General features: G+C 40.8%; 1 protein-coding gene across 1 annotated transcript in view; it reads left to right on the top strand.

The window, feature by feature from the left end:
* Positions 1–1847: 1847 nt before the first annotated feature.
* Positions 1848–21819, top strand: part of gabrr2a (gamma-aminobutyric acid type A receptor subunit rho2a) — a 75298-nt gene continuing 55326 nt past the window's right edge. The window contains exons 1-2 of the mRNA XM_023394728.2: positions 1848–2070; positions 5799–5905. Coding sequence (XP_023250496.2) covers positions 1949–2070; positions 5799–5905 — 229 coding nt within the window. The 5' untranslated portion in view covers positions 1848–1948. The remainder of the gene's footprint in view (positions 2071–5798; positions 5906–21819) is intronic.

The following is a 21819-nucleotide window of genomic DNA, read 5'->3' as shown; positions in this document are numbered from 1 at the left end:
TTTATATTCAAATGTGTGTGTATAATAAATATTAGGGATAGATATGAATATGCTCAAATACAGTATTAGGTTCTGGTTCAAACAGTCTCTTTATCTCACTTGTAAAAGAAAAGTTACTGATGCATCTATCTGGACAGCAGCTGCAGGAACAGGCTGAATTCTACTACATCGCTAAAACATCTGTCGACATCATCAATCATACATTTATGCCACTTGAAGTGTTTGTCAGTACAGTTTGTCATTTGCACTGATGATACTTTTCGCTACAGACAAACATCAGTAGATATATCTGAAATACAATAGATGGTGGTCTTGGTCATGATACTATTGACAGTGTTGATTATTTTAACATTTTAAACAAAAATTCTGCCCAGATTTGGCCAAATCTTACACTTACAAATGTTGTAAATGGTGGATTAATAGGCTATATTTTATGCTGATGTACGGTATTTCCAGAGTATTAAAAAAGAAAAAAAAACAAGTATACCGAACCGTACCGAAAACCGTGATCCCAAAGCCGCGAACTGAACTGTGGATTTGGTGAACCATTCCACCCCTACTAACTAACTACTAAAGTTAGTAATAACAATTCACAACATCAAGACCAAACCGAGCTGCTACAATAAACAATCAAAAAACCACAAGACAATAAAATGAAATAGTATTCCTGAATATTTGAACTTTATTCTGCATCTGAACGTTACATCAAACTGTTGCAGAACGGCCTTCCAATATCATGGTGGATGTTCATCAGTGCTCCACATCTGCAGTGTCAACGCTGTGCGTCAAAGCACCAAACTCCTAATTTATCTCCTGCTCTGCTCTTTAATCTAGACTCATAACGTTAGTGAGGGGATGCGGCCAAAAAGTGAGACAGGATCTCCCGTTGTCACAATTTTATTTTCAAGATAGGATGTAAATAAAAAAATAAATAAGAAAAAGAAAAGAAAGAAAATCATTTAAAAAAATGTACGCACAGTGTGTACAGGATTACAGCTGCCGGTGCCACTGCACACTAAAGATCGATCCATTTTGCTACTTGCATAGTTGAGTTTAGCTCTACCTCTGCTGCAGTAGGAACCAATGGGCTCGGGACAAAGAGCCAAACAGGGTAGGGGAAGTGTTACAGACCAACACATTGCATTTTCTGGCAATATGAAAATACATAATATTTACAGCTTTTACATAATCATTAACAAATATATTAGTTCATATAGGTAGACAACAATTTCCAAAATAACAGTGACTTCATGAGAAAAGTGCTCAGTGCTTTGGCTCTATGCAGCCGCAGAGGTTGCAGCTGCCACAACAGGCGTGCAAGTTGGGCATCAGTGTGTTGCTCAAGGACACTCTGACATTCTGTAAAGAGGAACTGGGAATCAAACCAGCAGCTGCAGCCAGAACGCCTCCTCTGCTCCTGCGCTACGTGAAAGTGGGAGTTGCGTTTAAACTGCTCCACCGAGTCCCTGAGTGGAGTGAAACGTGATTCCTATGATAGAGGTTTTATTTACAAGAGGGAGGAATAATCTGCCTCTCTTGTTGTGTCATGCCAGGCTGCAAATAATAATCCCCTTGTGTGTGTGTGTGTGTGTGTGTGTGTGTGTGTATTTTCCCTTGGAGCATGTAGGCTACAGATGTTCAGCCCCTCTCCCCCTCTCTCTCTCTCACTCTCTCTCTCAATATATATCTGTGTGTGCGTGCGTGTGTGTGTGTGTCTCGTGAGGGGATAGGTGCAGACAGTGTATAGGATCGCACACACACACACACACACACACACACACGCGCGCGCATTACTCTCCCGCAGCCTCGCGTGGCAGAGAGTCTGATGCCATGACCGAGGACGCGTCCCTCCTCTGCTGAGAACCATGCGCTGCCGGCTGACCCCTGCTGGAATGAACCGACGGAAAGGGGCTTTCAAGGGACTCACCTGTGGATTTGCGCCGTCACGATGCCTTATTTGACCAAACCTCTGATTTTACTTCTGTGTCTGCTCGTTACCGGTGAATGCCGTAAGCACGGCCACCGGGTGCGGAGATGGACCGGTACCGTGGAGACCCAGAAGCATGGCACGTAAGTGCAGGATTCAGGGCAAATGAATACAGGGATACATGAGAGGGAAAGGCGGAGAGCTGTGCGCACATTCGAGCAGATAACAGATAAAATAACATTTTTAATTGTCATTATCATAATATTTACCAGGTAGCTACATCACACAGGAGGTGAGTGCAGGCTAGTGACAGGTCTGAGGCTGCATGGGTTTAAGATGCTGGAGAGTAGTGGAGCTCAGTTGTCATGATATTTTAAATGATTCAAATTTTTCCTAAGAAAAAAGAAACTGAAGTCAGAAGAAGTATAATCTGAAATTTTTTAGGAAAAAATGAATTATGGAGCATTTGTTGAATTAAATGTATGTTTTGTAAATAATCTGAAATATAACTTTTTTTGACACCTTTGATTTTTTTCTTTGTTTGCTGAGAAGCCCCAGTTCAAGTGTGAACTTGAGGTGTGGTCAGGAGGGATTAGCTCTGCTTTATTACAGAATTGCCTGGTGTTGCTGAAAGGCGTGCAACAGTTTGTTAACACCTGTCAACAGAAAAAAAACAAGACGATTAACACACAGGAGCGGAAAATCATGAAATCATTTCAAAGGTTAAAATTACAACAGCACTATAAACGATAAATTTACTGCAGTTAAATCTGTGCACAGTGTCCAGCCACATTCACCCACACACACACACACACACACACACACTCACACATCCGTACACTGATGGTGGTGGATCTGCCTGAAGGACACTGACCTGCTGCTCAGGTGGAGACGTGGGTTCAGGACTAAAGAACAAATGCAGCATCCGCCTCAAACGACCAGACTAAGACCTCTAGTGGCTGTGTGGATTATGACTGTGTCTGTCAGGGGAAAGGTGGAGGTGACATGAGTCCGATGTGGAGCCTCAACACTGTGAAGGGTGGAGGCCAGGGTGGATGAAGGACTGGTTTCTTATGACTTTTAGCTAAAACCTCAACCGAGTACTTTTTTGTTTGTTTCTTTGTTTGTTTCTTTGTGTGTTTAAACACACATTTGAAGGCCGTGGCTCCAAACCTCTCGTTGCTCAGTTTGGAGTTGGACTTGTACAATGAGTTGGCTCTAAGAATCACAGTCTGCACTCACAGTCTGTATGAAAAAACCTCATATTTTTATGTTGGAGTGGCGAAGCCCTCTAGTGGACATGTGGATTTTGTGGTTGTGGTTTGGTGGTTGTGTGAATTTTCGCTCTAGTTTGTCATGAGTGAAGGAGGACGTAGTGTGATGTTGCTGTAGGGACACACAGTCTGCAGAGGGAGGGGTAGGGGAGGTGGGGGGTTTGGATAGATGGATCCAAAAACTCAAACTGTTCAAAACTGCCTCAGAGAAATGACTGTAATTTACTGTCTGTGTTTAGGTTTAGGAAACAAAAAGCTTTGGATGAGATTGGAAAGAGTCTGGTTTTAGTTCAATGTTAATAGACATGTACAGTAGATATTGTAATGTGTGATTGGATATTTAGGGGCAAAAGAAAAGCTTTCATTATCCGTGTTTCCATAGCAGTTTTGTGCAAAATAGAAGCGTCTTCTTTAGAAAAATCAACAAAACACAGTTGTGAATGTTCTGTGTTTCCATTTAGGTTTTCTCTTCTTGCGATATCATTCCAATTGAACGTGGCGACGGATTTTCAGCATCTGCTAATTTTTGGAAATGACTGTATCCACTGCAGCAAGAAGTAATGACGAAATGACAGAAAGACAAACATCTTATATCTGTCATGTCACTTTAATGCGTAAAAAGTGATTCCATTTCAAATTTGTGAAATATTGCTTTGTGGAATCGTCTGAAAAACCAACTCATGAGAGCGCAGGAATGTTTTTGCGGCATTTGAGAGTTTTTTTGAAATTCCACTGCGTGCATGTACATAATGGAAACGTGGCCACTGATTCGTTCAGTCACTTCTTTCCCCCACAGTTCCTCATTATGTTGATGGAAAACATAATTATGATTCCTCCCAATGTATGTACTTTTTGCAGAATAGTTGCAAATATATATATATATATACTGATTTTGTGGGACACAGGGATGAACTTTGACACAAGACGCCTCTATTTGCTTCCTTCTATCTACCAATAACGATTTGTTTCTGAACCCAACCAAACCTTAACCACAGCACAGCTGTCAGGTCAGAGAAGGCTAATATTAATTCATTTTCTAAGATTTATATTGGTGATGTAAGGTGGCCCTGAAACTCAACGCACTGCAACTTAGGAAAACACATGCAAATACACACAACGCTAGCAAATTCTGAAATGGGCTGCAACAAACAAAAACAGAAGTGTTTCCAGGGGACACAAAACAGTGATGAACCCAGCTGAGACACACTTGTTCAATACTTTGTGGCTTTTGAAGTTAAAAGCATTGAACAAGTGCACATGAATGTATTAATAACATCCATGGAGGTGTTTCCCAGCCAGGTTCATCACTTTTTATTATGCCCTGGAATCTTCCATTGTCATCTGTGCTATTTGCGGCACGTTTCTGAATTTGCTTGTGTTTTGCTCAAGCATCAATCTCCGGGGCTGAAAACTGAAGCCAATACTTAAGAACCAAAACCTGCAGTTCCTCTAATGACCACTAGAGTCTGGCTACAACAGTGAGTCAATCCCCATAGACTCCCATGTTAAAATGTCCGACTTTACAGCATAAATTTACAGCCTGGTACGAAAACAGTTTCGGTCTCTGTAGCTAATTTCCTCCTTCATGACGACTGTTTATATAACGCACCTTTACATTTCATTAAGACTGCAAGTTATGTAGAATTGAGGGCGTAGCCTCTTTGAGTCACAGGTGGAGGAACATACCATCATGAACCAAAGTCTCGGCTCCACACACACCCCTCCTCTTTCCCATTTTTAGGTTTGCTGGGAGTTAGGGGCGGAGTCAGACACTGCCAAGATGGCGACGGTGAAGCAGCTCACTCTGAGCTTCAAAACTGCTCTTCAGAAACCTCTGGGTGACATCTCCGAGGCTACGTCTATCTTTATTTACAGTCTATGGTTTTCCTAAATTGCAGTGCGTTGAGCTTTCAGGGCCACTGTAGTTAATACATTGACAAAAGCACATTTGTACGTGTCATTATGGAGCAGTTTTCTGTCGTTGTACTTGGACAACAGCAAAACTACGATGTAACGTGTTAAAGGTCTCAAGAGTGAAATCAGAAAAAAAATATCTGTCAGGTGTAGTTCTGCCAGGTCAAGTCCATCTGAACCTCAGAGGTAATTTAACTCAGCATGTGGTCTCAACAGCCTCGCCACCATCACTGTTACACACACACGCGCACACACACACACACACGATACCACTGACATTTACCCCAGCATGGTTTCTGTTGAACCAGGGTAGTTTCAGTGTCTTGTCTGCAGTCAGGGAGCTGTGCTGCTTGATCACAGGGCTGATCTCAACCTTTCTCAAACACATTAGCATTTTCTCCTCTGTTGTAATGATGGTAGGTCTCTGACATTTCATGTGTGGTCCTCTGGAAACTGTGAACGAGAGAGACTGATTCTTTGATCCCTGTGCACTTGAACAGTGAAGGTGAGGAAAAAAAAAAGAAAGGCTGCATATAAATGATCAGTTGCTGCAGTTCTTGTTCTCAGTGGTGTCAGCAGATTGAATCAGTATTCTCCAGTGTCGGTGCGTTGCCTTTTATCTCTTTAAAACCTGTAAAAGTCTTTCAGTAGCTCATCCTCTAACGAGTGTCCTCTTCCTGCAGCTCTTTGTCAAAGAAGCCTCCAGATGTGACCAAGTCTCGCAAGATGAAGACAGAGCATCTGCTCAAAGTAGATGATCATGACTTCACCATGAGGCCGGCGTTTGGAGGTAAGTGCGGAGACGTTTTAGTAAATCATTTTCCTTTTTCCATTTATTATCACAAACACACAGATTCATTCAGCAGCTTTTTTTTCCCAAAGCTTTAACCACAGCTCATGTGCTGAGTTGTCTTGTCAACTTCACTGGTGATGACTTTGAGAGGTGGTCAAAAGCTCCAGAAAAAGCTTGTAAGCGGACTTTGAAGTCAGTATTTTGTAGAAAACCAGTATCAACACAAGATTTATGCCTCAGTTTACATCTATGTCTGTTCAGACCCTTACAACATGAAGTGAAGACTGATTTTCCAGTGAGGCAGTTTTTTGTGTTATAGGGGTCTATAAATAGAATTGATGTGACTTGACTATGTTAAGCTTTGCTGTTCTTGTTCTGCTGTATGTCGCCGTATTAGTGTGTAAGTTTATTGAGAGAAACAAAAGACCGACTCAAACTCGTATATGTTCAGATGCTGGGCTGATAAAGACAAGACATAAAGTTGCAGCCATGACAGTAGACAAAGCTTCAAATGTGGATGTTGCTGCAAAGAAGCTACGAATTGTAAAACATGGCTGCTGCACACACATCTTCAACCAAACAATCAGATCAAAGATCTGTACAATCCTAATATCAGTGTCACCAGTTCAATTGCTGACCAAATGTGAAATATGGTCACAATCTCCCCTTCCTGAGTTACGGCGTTCAGTGATGTCCAGAAAAGTCTTTTTGCCATAGCCTGTAAATAAAGATAGATGTAGCCTCTCTGATGTCTCCCACAGGTTTCTGAAGAGCGGTTTTGAAGCTCAGAGTGAGCCACTCCACTGTTGCCATCTTGGCAGTATCTGACTCCACCCCTAACTATAGCTAATCCAAAAATGGTCAAAGAGCAGGGGCGTGTATGGAGCTGAGTCTTCAATGAATGCTGGTTTGTGACAAGCATACGTTCACCCACCTGTCATTAATAGAGGCCATGCCCTGAATTCTACATAACTTTAAGCCTCAATAAAATGTGAACAGGTGAGTTATATAAACAGTTGAAGGAGGAAATTGTAACATAGGAGTCTATGGGGATTGACTCAATAGTTGGAGCCAGACTCTAGTGGTCATTAGAGGAAGTGCAGGTCTTGGTTCTGAAGTGTTTGTTGATGCTTGGTTTTTGCAGAACATTATAATGTCACTGTGAAGTTGACCTTTGACCTGTCATGTCATCACTTAGTTGTTATATCCTATTAGACATTTGTGTTGAATTGTGTCATTATTACCATATTAATTGGTGAGTTATGATCAAAAACATGTTTTGTGAGGTCACAGTGACCTTGACCTTTGACCATCAAATTCTTATCAGTTCATCCTCATGTCCAAATGAATGTTTGTACCAAATTATAAGAAATTCCCTCATGTTGTTACTGACATATAGAGTTCATAAGAATGAGACGGACCACAATTCTCTTCCTGCTGATTTATGAATTTTTGGATTATTTGAGTCCCCTAACCCTGCAGCTCCAAACTGAATATGAGATCCAAGCAGCATAACATAATTTTCATAGAAACAAACACAATCTTCTATGAATGTCAGAAAACACTAATTCATAAAGATCAAATAAACTGATTTCAGTTGTAGTTTATTGTAAAATAAACTGTCAAACGCAGTCCAAATGCAGTGTTATAAACATTTTTCACAGCAATGAGCATTGCTGTGAAAAATCAGTTGCGTGTCAGCACTTGTTGCGTCTGCGCTGATGTCTCATAATTGATTGATGTTTGACATGTTGGGCTCTTTGATGTTAAACCATTTTGAAGTATCCATCCGCCTCCTGTAATCATCTCAAAGCATGAAGCATCTCTCCACATTAATCCTGCTCCATCAGCAGGTCGGCCAGCGCTGCAGCAGAGAACAGACATGTTTTTTGTCCTGCTGGAACACAGGAACAGCTACATCTAAAGCTCTTCTTCAGGCCGACAATGTCACTAATCTCCTGTGCTGGCTTTTTAAGATGAGTCTCTCAGTGTGGCAGATGCTCGAGCATTGAGAAGTTGTTCCCCAACTTATGAAGCTTTTCAGATGTCCCATTGGTGTTGTTCAGAGTGTGATCTAAAGACCACAGTTGAGAGGATGGTTTATGCACACCCTCATCTCTTTTCCAGGCATGGGTTAAATGTAGAGATAGTAGTATTTTATCACTGGACTGCTTCAGAAAGTAGCTCAAGGCTAGGTCTTTGTTAACATGCTTAGAAGTGTGCGCCTCTTATGTCTCTTTTAAGCAATCAAATGCAACTTGTTGGATCTCCTGAAAACTCAACCGAGCTTTCATAAAGACATTTGGAGACAAGGATGCACCCACATCTCTGCTCTGAAACACAATGGGAGAAGAATAAATCTTCTTTTCACTCGTTTGGAGTTCTACTTTGTTGGTGAAGAGGATGGAACCGTAATTAAGAGAGTTAGTGGCTTCTCCCCCGTCACAGTGAGGCAGAGCGTTTAGCAGGAGGTCACAGTGGAAATGGGACTAAAAATAACTGGCACAGAGTCCCAACAGAGGATACACGGCTGCAGTCACATTAGTATAAAGATTCTTGTCCTCCGCCCTGTTTCCCTCCACAGGGCTGCTGCCTCCAGATGTGTTTAAAGCCTCAGCCTTTTCTATATTTAATAGCACTTTACCATGGTTTTTACAGCAGAACAGATAAGTAAGCCACTGGATGAGCTGCATCAGAGTGAGAGAGGCTGGAATTGAAAAAAGCCCCCCAACACCACTCCCCACCCCCACCCCTTCCTCCAAATAAGCAAGTCAATAACAGACTCAGAGCGAAAACAGCTGCTGTTATCCAAATGACAGACTTGAGGTTGCTGAATGTAGATATAAAGTTAGATAAATAAATAAAAATGATGGATTTTTTACATCTTGTGTTTTGCTTCCTGACTCGAGGCAGGTGTGGAGAGAATGATGGTGGTGCAGAGTAGATCTCAAATCAATATCACAATTATTTCAAACTTTTACCTTGAGTATTATTAATGATCCATTACTTTGGGACTGATTGGCCTCCCTCTTTTTTTGAACCATGCTCTTTACATATTAGATAATGTGAATGTGTTCATATGAAAATCTTTTTTGGGTAGAATCCTGATCTTACGATCTTAATCATGATCTGTATCCTGTTTCCGCTTTGATTTTATTGTGAAAATCCTGACTGGAAGTTGTGATTCGTATCTATCTGTCGCTTTGATGCTTTTGTCTGCTCGCCACTATTCTTCTCCCACATTGCTGTTTACAAGTTGAGTCACAACCAATCTCAGTTTTTGCTCAGTTCATACAGAGTATTCCTTTGGTCTGTTGTTTATTTTTGACTTATATATAAAATTACAATTTGCAAGTTCAGTCGCCTCTTCCTGTTTCCCGGCCTGCAGACAGGTCTTTTGTCCTGCAGAAGGACTGTAACTCCACCATCTTGGACTGCAACTGGTGACGGTGGTTCTTGTTCTGCTCTGGTGGAGAACTGGTTCATGGTTCAAAACTCACCAAGGCTGAAGAGCAGAACAAGGACTGCTATCTCCAGCTTCAGTTAGCAGGCTAGCTGTTTAACAGTTAACATGGTCTGGTTAACAGAGGTTGAACTTCTGAATATCTAAATATAGAAATTTTCAATGAAGCAATCTGTATGATTTAATCTGAAAAGTGGATCATATGTTTAAGTAAGATCATCCACAATATAAGATCATCAAATCGCCACCCCTGGTTCTAAGAGGAAAAATAAATGGTGGTGTTATCTTTGGTTGCTATCCATGATACATTCACCTCTGACTGGTAGTCCTGACTGATAAGGCCCAATCAGGAGGCGAGACGGGTATCTGTGGTATCATTTCTGCCTGTCCAGGCTACAACTCAACCCTGGAGTTTTCAAACTAAAATAAGTCTCTATTTTAGAGGCTCAAAAACTCGCAGAATTCACAGAATTGGTTGAATTTGCATTCATTATTGCAATCGCAACATTGTGACTTTCTGCAGGGATTGATCACTAGATTTTTTGGGACCTTTGGAGGCAGCAAAACAAACTGAAGCGTAAACCTTCATATTAAAGCTCCATATTTTCCTCTTCTTCTGTGTTTTATTTGAAGTCTTGATCCATAAGAAGCTATATTTGTGGTTTTAAGAAACAAAAACCATCTATATGTAGTTTTACATCTCTTCTCTCAGGCTTCTCTCTGGAGCTCTAGTAGTTTGTTGTGACATCACAAAGTTCCTGATGGCTGGTTTTAAGGCTCATTTTCAGAATACAGGCTGTGTGTGTTTCTCTGTGGACTGTGTGCACAGTATTAATAGAGAACCTCGACCTGCTTTATAATGAAAGAACAGATGGACATCTACATTTATACTATATGGGACCTTTAAGTCCCTGATAATTTTTTGGTTAATTACACAGCCTTAGTGTAGAACAAAGCTAGGTTTGCATCTTCCAATGTGCGTCTTTTCAACCTGTAAGATTTTTTAACGTTTGCCTTTGCCCTTATTATTGCTTTTACTGGTGGTTTCCCTGATTTCCCATGAATCTCGGCAAAAGGCAAAAGGTGAATGACACATATTTGAAAAAGCACACACAGACACACAATTGTCATAAGATTTTGGAGAAGTGTAGGAATAATAGTATATTTGATTATTAAGGTCATAGTTATTATTTGTTACATACACATGTTGTTTTCCTTCGTTCACACAGATGAAGTGTAGAAACGTACATGTCATTATATGAGGGTTTTTTGACAGTTGATATGACATCAGCTACCATATAACAGCTGTTTATACAAAATTACAACAGTTCCTTACGCACAGTGTTGACTTTTATTCCTTCCTCATGCTCTCTCTCTCTCCTGTTGAATGCTGTGTAGAGCTGCTGTTAGTGAACACTGGTTGTGGGAAGTCGATGACAACTCGCTACTTTTCTTGTACTTCAGAATAATAACCTGACCTCCCTGGAGATTCAGTGCTGTGCACAAATCCCTTGTGTTCAGCTTCTTCATGTCTTGACAACTGTTATTGCTTTTGCTTCTCTTTAGGTCTGACGGAGACAGTTTACTCCAGTAAGAACAGAAGCACAGTGGACCAACAGTAGTTGTAGGGTTGTATTGAACCCTGAGCCTTGTTACTGCATTACCGTAAATCACACAGAATATGTGCAAGGGAAAAAAGAACTGAACAACCGAACTGGGAAAACTTGGTGTTGTTCGAAAGGCCTCATTAAGAAACAGTTCCCTTCAAAACCTTGTGCCTCTAGCTCCTTCCTAGATGGAGAAGTCGCACAGATGTCCCTCTTTTCTGGGGACAGCCCCATTTTTGGTGGCCTGTCCCCGGCAGGAGCTGTCCCAAGAAATGTCCCCGTTTCTAACTGTGAATTAAAAAATAGATGTCTAGCATTTTGGTTGTTTTGACCAACAGAGGGGGCTAGCTGCTAGCTTTAGCAGCTTTAGAAATGAAGCTAAAACCATCGAAATAGAGTTCAATCAGATTTTTCTTTTTTGTTGTTGTTGTTCTGACTCTGCATTTGACTTCACACAGCAATATACACAACCTTTTTGGAAAAATGCTTTAGATTCTTTTGATCTGTGGGCACTTAGGAAATAAAGAAATATAAATAATTGAGGAATAGATAGACAATAGGACTTCATGACAGCTTCAGAGGTAGGGAGTCGTCATTTTATCAGTCACCCATAACCATAGTTTATTACAGTACAACAGTTACCTGGTCAAAATACATAAAACCAGGACTGTCCCTCTTTTTTATGTCATAGGTAAAAACATTGGGTATTTTAATGTTTATTGATCTGGTCACCTTAAGTTACATTGACAGACACACAAACATCTCTCCATTTATAGTAGTAGGATAAGTTACTACTGAGACCTCTGAACCCAGCAAGAGAAATCCAATGGCGCAAGAAAAACAAGCTTTTATAAGATCAGACAAATAGTTTATCCAGATCATCTGACCCACTTTATTTGGAGGTCAGACTGAAACTGATTGCACTCGTAATGTCACAAATAATAATAATCCCTCATAGAGAGGGAAAACTATGTGGACACAGCTCTGACATCCAGTTTGTACATTGCGATGGACGAATGTTCACAGTTTGGGTGATAAGGTTAAACATTTGCCTTTATTTTCTCTTTTGAACTAATTTAATCTATTAGTTTATTTGTTTGACAGCTTGTCTTTTCCCCTGTTGGTGTTTATCTTTAACGAAGGCACTACATTCTGAGATTTCGGTGAGTCGGTGGTTCACTGAAACCAATCACTGAACCACTAAAATAAAACCCATGTTGAAATAAACTCTAGTTTCCTTTAACACTCAGAGTATATCTCTGAGGAAGTACAAAGAACAGAAACGATGTTGTTACAGTCAGTACTGTATGTTCATGAGAGGGGTTTATCTGACAAATAGATTGTTGGATTTCTTGAGCCTAAGTGGAAAGTATGAAGCATGAATGGTACATAGTGTTCATATACTGCACAATCTCAGTAGGGCACAGGTGCCCTGGTGGCAGCTGCCACCAATATCATTTGGTGATTTGGTTGTATTTAGATTGTGACATGGGATGACAAAAACTTTGGAAATGTTAATATCAGGACAACGCCTAATGTAAATGTAACTTTGACGTAGAATACTGGCGACAGCTCATGTTGATGTTTTGTTGGTTTTAAGTTGGGCTTCCGGTTGAGGGAACGCTGGCGCAATCTGGCTGCCGCTGCTCTCCAGATTTCTAATTGTCTCTCTGCTGTCCTTTTAGTCAAATGGACAGTAGTTAATTGTGCATACACTTGCCAGAGTTTGCTGTTTGTTGCTTTTAACGATAACTAATAATCTGGTGGTTTTGCATACTGTGAAGCTCCCTGTGCCATACCTGGTTGCTGGCTTCTCTGCCTCTCTCAGCTTGTTGTTTCTCCCTCTCCCATACTGGCAACAATGCGGATTAACAGACTGCTTGTATGGATTACGATTGCCTGGTCTACTCTCTTTGTCATATTTCATTGAGTGACATCAAATGAATACACATCTGCGGAACTTTTTCAACTCCGATTCCACCCCTCTGAGCCACCATCTGCACTCTACTCTCACGTGTATATTCTTCGTCATCTTCGTCGGGAATATATACACCGTTGGTTGCATTGGAACTTCAAGTTCGATGACACAAAGTCAATACAATCCTTTTGGTCTTCATCCTCCCAACCCTCAAGAAAACCTGGTTGAAATGTTGATTATAAGGTGCTAGCCAGCCTAGACAGGTCGGCTAGTGCCATGTTCAACATCCGCTCCCTCACCAACAAGTGTACTCTACGACCTAATGACGGATCATAAGTTTGACTTTCTGCGTTTGACAGAGACCTTGCAACAACCGAACGATTTTTCACAGCTCAATCAAACTATTCCACCTGCGTAAGTCTACACCTGTCAACCCTGTGCCTCTCGCTGGGGATACTTTATAATAAGAAGTGGAAAGTTTCTTCTATACCTCATCTGTTACATTTGAGTCCCTGGCCATACAAATCAATGGTCCAAATCCCACTATGCTTGCAACTGTTTACCGACCGCCAAAGCCTAACAAAGATTTCTTAAATTAATTTTCTATCTTTACTGCCTCCTTGTGCTCTATATCTTCCAATGGTCATCTGCTGGGTGACTTTAATATACACATGGATAATACTAATAACTCTCTTACAATGGACTTTAGATCATGCCTTGACAGTACTGGTTTACAGCAATTCACAGACTTTCCTATTCACTCCAAAGTTCATATTCTCGATCTTATCTGTTGTACTGGTGTTACACCTTTTGGCTTTATAGCATCTCACTTATCCATATCCAATGACAAGCTAGTGTCTTTTAATGTTAATATAACAATATCTGAACCGAAACCACATCGTACAATCTCTTTTCAGAACATTAAGAATATAAATTGACTTGCTTTCTCTACTAGCGTTGATAATCTCCACAAGAAAGGCAACTTATCTTCCCCAGATGAACTGGTCTCCCTCTACAATGATGGACTTCAGCGCCTCCTTGATGCCGTTGCTCCTTTAAAAACCTGCACTGTCTCCTTTACCCATTCTGCCCCCTGGTATACTGCTGAACTGCTGTTCATAAGCACATGTACGATGACAACATACATCATTATAAGGACGCTCTCTCCACAGCAAAAAATGCTTATTATGCAGACTTAATTAATTCTGGTAAAGGGAACACAAGAGCACTTTTTTCCACTGTAAAGAACATCCTTTGGCTACCTGATACTCCCCCATCTCATAAGTACTGCATTGCTCAATGTAACACTTTCATGGATGTCTTCAATGCCGAAATTGAAAACATCCACCAACAATTGACTCACCTGGAAATATGGTTCACAGCTCAACTTATCCAGCATTGTACGAAAATCCCAACTGTTATTGAAATCCCTGGTTTAATTCAAAACTCTAAACCTTCTACCTGCCAGTTAGAGGGAAGACAGGCTTTCACCAGTTGAGTTGGAAGAGGGTCTCTCTCCTCTCTGATAACTGACATTGTCTGACACTCTTCCCTTACTTCTGGTCTTCTGGTAATAACTCCAACTGTGAAGAAACCTTGGTGCAGACCACAACAATTTGAACAACTCCCACCCCATCTCAAACCTGCCCTTCCTCTTTAAAATACTAGAGAAAACTGTCATTTCTCAGGTTCACTCTCACCTAACCAATAACCATTTGTACGAACAATTTCAGTCTAGACAGCACAGAGACAGCCATGGTCTAAATCACAAATGACCTGCTGATGGCAGCTGATTCTGGACTATTAACCATACTTGTACTCCTTGATTCCAGCTCAGCCTTTAATACAATTGTCTATAATATTCTTCTAGACAGGTTATCATCTATTGGCATCACTGCCAACCCTCATGCCTGGTTTAAATCAATTATATCTGGTAGAAAACAGTTTGTTCAGTTAAAGAATTTCAGATCATAGTCCTGCCCTGTTACCACCAGTGTTCCCCAAGGCTCTGTCGAAGGCCCCCTTCCATTCATCATCTACCTCCTGCCTCTTGGACACATTTTCAGGAATTTCAGTATTCAGTTTCACTGTTATTCTGATGACACCCAGCTCTAGATGTCTACCAAGCCAAATGACACCCTTCCACCCTCTTCCCTCTTTGACTGACTGCTGGAAATTAAATCCTGGTTGTCCTCCAAATTCAAGAAATCAAACTCAAGAGTGATAAAACAGAGGTTCTCCTCATTGGTACCAAACACACTTTAGCCGAACCTGACAGTTTCTCTTTAAATATTGACTATGCCACAGTTCTTCCTTCACCCCAGGTTAAGAGTTTCGGTGTCATCCTTGACAGCACCTTGCACTTTGAAGCACACATCAATAACATCACCCGGGCTGCATTCTTCCATCTACGCAATATCAAGCGCTTACATCAGTCACTTACAACCCACAGCACTGCTATCCTTGTACATTCCTTAGTCACATCTCACATTGATTACTGTAACTCTATCCTCTCTGGCCTTCCCCATAAACTCCTCCATAAACTCCAACTGGTTCAGAATGCAGCAGCTCGTATCATTACCAGAACTCCCTCAATAGAACATAGTACTCTTGTTCTCCAGCAAGTCCACTGGATTCCCGTTAAACACCGTCACTTTACAACCTAGTGACTGCTTATCTCTCCAATCTACTCCAAAGTTGTTCACCTGCGTGTGCTCTTAGATCTTCCTCCTCCATTAATCTCCCTGTAACTCCTGCTTGTCTCACTACCATGGGGTTCATAACCTTTAGCCTTGCTGCCCCTCGACTCTGGAACTCCCTTCTACAAGACATCTGTAATATTGATTCTCTTCCTGTTTTCAAATCCCACCTCAAAACATACCTCTTCAAACTTGCCTACTCTCTTTAACTCCGGCACCAGCGCCTAATCATATTAATTTTATACAATTACATTTATTCAAATTTATTCTGTATTTTATGCCTTGTACTTGATTATTTTGTATTTTAGGCCTTGTATTAGTTTTTTTATCTTCTACTGTGCGTTATAAGGTGTTCTTGAGTGCCGTGAAAGGTGCCTATAAATAAAATATATTATAATTATTATTATTATTATTATAATTATTAAGTTGCGTTGTTAAATAACTAAAGTCTAACATCTTCCAAACGTCTCATGCCAATGCCAACTGACATGTAAAATACCAACATTCAGGTCATAAGCAAAACCCAACATCTGCTAAATGGCACAATGTCAATTAGACAGCATTGGGTTTTAGTGTTAAAACCCAGCATTGGTTTGCAGGGAGATGAAAGCAGTAAAAACTAAACAAGAGAACATGTAGTCTGTTCATTAGATATTGTAAACTCTCAACGTGACCACCAAAGTTTTTCCTGACAAGCACTTGCTGGTTGAAACAATGCTTCCAGGGACCTCACAATTTATAGTGAGTGAACTACCTCTTTCCTCTAATGCCTCCACACTGGGGACAGTCAGAGCCAGAGGCATTATGTTTTCAGGGTGTCCATTTGAACGTATGTCGTGAACTTGATATCCTATTAACGCCTTGACAAAATTTCTTCAAATTTGGCACAAACATTCACAAGGATGAACTGATTAGATTTTGAAGGTCAAAGATCAAGGTCACGGTGACCTCACAAAATACAGTTTTGGCCTTGTGAACACAATATCTGCAGATCTCTTCAAGGGAATTCCATTACCTTGGGCAGAAACGTTCACTTGGATGAACTGATTAGTTTTTTCTGTGGTCAAAGGGCAAAGGTCAGTATGACCTCACAAATACTTCTTACTCAAGACTTCACACAGCAATTATGACAAAATTTCACACAAATGCTTCATATTTTATATGAGTCTGGATAAACAGGCATGTAGCCTGAAACAAGTCTTTAGGAGTGGAGGAGGCAGACACAAAGTGGTAATTCTAGTTTTTCTATTCTGGTTCCATTATGTAGACAATGTGGCCCAATGGTGACAATAAAGAAAGGTTAGACAATTGTTCAGAAGGAGGTGTTATCTTCCTGGGATGATGAAAATAAGAGATACTCTTCATGGAAATCCAGGATTTACTTTTTAAGATGTTGGTTAAGGGGAGATTGTGACCTGCTGATGGCACTAACTTAAAAAACAGGGGTCCAACATGAATCTCTGCACAAAATTTAATGAAGATCTGTATGGTGGTTGTCGAGGCTCAGGATTAAGTTTTGGCCAGTGGATGAAAAGGGGCTTTTTACCATAGCTCTGGATCCATATAAAAAAAGGTTCTCCTTTAAGTCCCTTGAGTGGGTCAAGCATTGACAACATTTGCTACAAAATCTCCCATGATATAACCGATGGCATTATTTCAGTATTCCCTTCCCCCAATAATAAACATCCACCTCTTTTCCATTAAGTGGAAAAAAATGGTGATGCTATAAAAAAGTAAGAAAGTAATCCGAAGCTAGGTTTTATCCTCCTGGGACCGTGAAAATTAGAGATACTCTTTATGAAAATCTAGGCGTTATCTTCTTAAGATACTTTTTAAGATATTCAAAGGTCAAAGGCAGATTGTGACCCTGCGGCATTGCTAGCTGAAAAAACAGGAGTCCAGCAGAATGAATCTCTGCAGAAAATTTCATGACGATCTGGCCGATGGTTGTCGAGGCTCAGGATTAAGTGTTGGCCAGTGGATGATCCATATCTCCATCCTCAGATCTAAAGCTTAGATTCAAGACTTTACCCCCCTTTGAAATTACTTTTTTTGTTTTTATTTGAACACAACCCAGTATCGGAGAGAGTTTCTCTACCATAGCTGTGAATTCATATAAAAAAGCTTCTCCTTTAAGTCCCTTCAGTGGGTCAAGCCCCTACAACATTGGATCCAACATTTCCCATAATGCAACCAGTAGCATCATTTCAGTAGCCCCCTCCCCCAAGAGTAAAAATCCTTGTCTATCATATCTCACACCCCCGGTTTGTGAATAGCAGCGCTGACGAGTACACGCTGCCTGCCCTGCAAGATTGTTACATATCTACATGGTTTCACACACACACACACACACACACACACACACACACACACACACACACACACATACACACACATTCAACAAGATGTGGATCAAAGTCAGAGGCTTCACGTCTCTGAGTGAACAGAGGGGGGTTACTGTGGCTTGTGTGTGGGGTGTATTATTGCTCTTAATCCGCAGTAAAATAACACATTAAGCTTGTTGTTAATCCACGCAGAAGGGGAAGAGAGAGAAAGCCTGTCAGCCAAATCATTTGATGTATGGGCTCTGAGCGACTCATGTTATGATCTGTTAACTGCGAACCAAAGCCACTGTGTGCTTTTCAGAAAATGTGGTGGCTTAGTGGTGTTGTGGATTTACCGCAGGTCACAAAGTCAGAGGTGGGGCAGTTTTATGCAGCCTTTTTCTTTTATGTATCATCTGCACAGTGTTTGAAGGCTGATTCAGGGAATGTAGATCTGACTGAGGTGGCAAAAATCCAGTGACACAGACAGTGTACAACCTGAAACCAGAGTCCCGGGTACCTCCTTTCAATTAGCTGGAATAATCAATGTTTTTCTCATTAACAGTGGATCAGATTACTGTTTTAATCACACAGGCAGTACGTGTCGTTGTAGAACATAGTCACATCACCAGTCTCATCACTCAACAGCTGAAACAGCTGAGCCAATCACAGTGATGCTTAATGAAAGTGAGTCAACAAATGGAAAGATGCTTCTTCAGGAAATCCTGTTTTCTGGACCAACAACAGATCTGCAGCCAGAGGTCTATAAGCCTGAATGATTTCATCAACCTGATGCTGTTTCCACTATATCTCACATCATAAACATCCACAGCAGTGCTTGCACTTTAATGCATTTTAAGAAAGTTTTACTAAAAAGAAAGTTTTGACCTTATGACCTTTTGATGCAGTCAGCTGAACACTTTAAGGAGAGAAAAACAAACAATATTTTGCATCCAACATCAACATTTTTACATTCAGTAGTCCTACTACTAGGTGTGTTTCCATCAACTTGCTTAATGTGCAATTTGAAGTTGAAAACTTTAAAACATTAATGGAAAAAAATTGAAAAAAACTTTCAAATGTCGCAAAACAATGTTTTTTGCATGACAAGCAAGTAATATTTCACTAAACTGAAATGGAAACACTTTTCTCACATTCAAGTTGCTGCTCCTGTCATATCAGGCCCCAGGGAGCCAGTTGTAACAGAAAGGCTGCTAGAAATCTTTCGTGAGAGAAGAAGCTTTATTCACATAACATCACTCAATGGAAACACAGAATATTCACACCTGTGTTTTGTCTGTCAACTTTTCTAAAAAAAAGAAAAATTGCTTCTATGTTGCAAAGGAAACCAGGCTGGTGTTGCAGTTTCCTTTTCCCCTTGATTTCACATTTAAAACTAGCTCCACCTTGACCGGCTACCACAGTAAAATGCTGCTAATCCAGTGATGCATCACTATTGATCTAATAATGTAAGGCTGGTGACGTTAGCTAGCTAGCAGGTTTTCATTTTAAATCTCTGTGGATGTTGGCTCGTTAGATTACTATTATGCTGTGGATGGGGAAAAAGCTCCTGATGTCTGTTTTTTGGTGGCATGATATCTGCACAGTACAAAACCTGCTGGTATGGACAACATTAAGTTGTGTCCTGCAGTACAGACAACAGAGGAAAGAGTCATCTGAAATTCTAAACTTTCTCCCATGTTTGAAGTCTGGACTGACACTGATCCACTTTTACCACCTTGTGATATTTGTACATGACATGAGCCTCTAGATAGCACCTGCTCTTTCAGCCAATTAGATGCTAGCATGCCTAACTCTGTCGTCTTGGAAACCTAGCCTCTGGGAGCAGACATCGGAACAAACAAACAGTGTGAACGAATTCACTCAAATATTGTTCGGTTGGACAATTCTGTCCTCCATGAATATTTGATGGGACATGTCCGGATACAAACTTACAACCATGCTGGTGTCACTTGCATGTGATTTCAAGGTCCCATATAGTGTAAAGGTAGATGTCCATGTGTTGTTTGATTATAAGGGTCTAGGTTCTATATTAATACTGTGAAAGTATCAAAGCGCTCAGTCCACAGAGAAATACACACAGCCTGTATTTAGAAACTGAGTCTTAAAACCAGCTGTCAGGACTTCTGGAACTTTGTGATGTCACAACAAAGCAGTCACTGCTCTCAGCCAAATTTGCTAGATTTTTATTGGATCACTCAGAAAACAGTCAGCCAATCAGAAGAGAGGCTCAGAGCATCATCTCTTCTGATTGGTTAACTGACCTGTTGCTACTACAGCTCCAGAGAGAAGCCTGAGAGAGGAGATGTAAAACTACATATAGATGGTTTTTGGTTCTTTAAACCACAAATATATCTTCTTATGGATCAATACTTTAAAATATTAAAATATACTTTAAAAATAATTAAATTTGGAGCTTTAATGTGAAGGTTAAGGCTTCAGTATGTTCTACTGCCCCAAGTGTTCAAAATAAATCTACTAATGTAGCTTTAACTATTAGTGTGTGATTGAAGGCCAAAGAACAATGGAACTCATCATGACAGGAACTGGCAGACTTGACCTTGTGGAGTTCTGGTTGTAAGAAGGTAAAACATGGTCTTTATTTAGCCATAGGGGAATGAACAGAGCTCTGAGTCTTTTCCAGAGATCCCCTGCTGCACCATCATCCACACATGCATTCTGGGAGCTCTGCCACTGAGCAGTTTCTAATCTTTTAGTCTTGATGTAGAGGTTAAAGGGCCACTGGTGCATCACTGAAATGCACAGAAAGCCATAACATGTTCTGTATTCTCTGACTAGAGGCTCTTAAATGAAGTGATTGAATATCGTCCCCCGCGAGTCTTAAAATAACGCCGTGTGATATCCACCAAACATCAGGGCTGTCGTTGCTGCTGCCGGAGTTTGAAGTCAGGACTGTGTAGATTCAATTAGAAGATTGTATCAACCCTGCTACATCAAAGCACAATGTAATATCCCATTGATTTTAGGCTCAGCTCTGCTCTATTATTTCGAATCAAATTAAATGCTGTCACTTAAAAATGTGAAGGGATTTTTGTTTTGGCACAAGATGAAGCTCAGCTTATGAAATATCATGAACAGCAGAAACTTGTCATTTGCTTTATCCCCAAGCACCAAAGTGACTGGTTTTCCCCGTGCGAGGGGACACGGGCTCAGGGGAACATCACAGTAATCACCAGGTTTTTTTTTTCTTTTTTCTTTTTTCTTTTTTCTTTTTTTGGAGCAGTCCTCGTTGATGGTCGGGTCAGTAGCACCCAGATACCATCTGGAGAGGCTTAATTTGAGGTGACTGGAGTATAGCTTCAACAACTAGTTCTGCCCAATGTAATACAGCTTGCCTGCAGTTGTCAATTTAGCCCTAGCCCTGCATAGCTGCATGGCAGTCCACACTCCATCAGTGGAGAGGAGATTAAGCTGGCAGCAGTTCCTCCTGCTTACAGCGTAGATTAGCACAGACACTGGTCTGTTATGCCATCAGACAGCTGTTACCCCACAAATAACACTTTGTCCCGACTCATGTAGAGATGAGAAACAGTCCAAAACTGACGGTAAAAGGACATCCAGTGTTGGCGAAGATACTTATTTATCGATCGGTGTTATTCATATTTTTGTCCAACATCTTACTTTTTTTTTTACCTTAATTTAATAGGACAGATTGAGTCCACCCAGCTGGGAGTTAAACCAGAGACCTGCTGTAAATACAGATGGAAGTAGCCTCTGTGACGTCACCCACAGGTTCCTGTAGAGTGGTTTTGAAGCTCAGAGCGAGCTGCTCCACTGTCGCCGTCTTGGCAGTGTCTGACTCCACGCCTAACTCCCAGCAAACCCAAAAATATGTACAAAGAGGAGGGGCATGTGTGG

The sequence above is a fragment of the Seriola lalandi genome, unplaced genomic scaffold, assembly GCF_002814215.2.
Source record: "Seriola lalandi dorsalis isolate HSWRI2012SDOR001 ecotype SW California unplaced genomic scaffold, Sedor1 jcf7180002054953, whole genome shotgun sequence".
In the NCBI taxonomy this organism is placed as follows: Eukaryota; Metazoa; Chordata; class Actinopteri; order Carangiformes; family Carangidae; genus Seriola; species Seriola lalandi.
The sequence above is the reverse complement of the archived record's forward strand: the minus strand, read 5'-3'. Positions and strand labels throughout refer to the sequence as shown.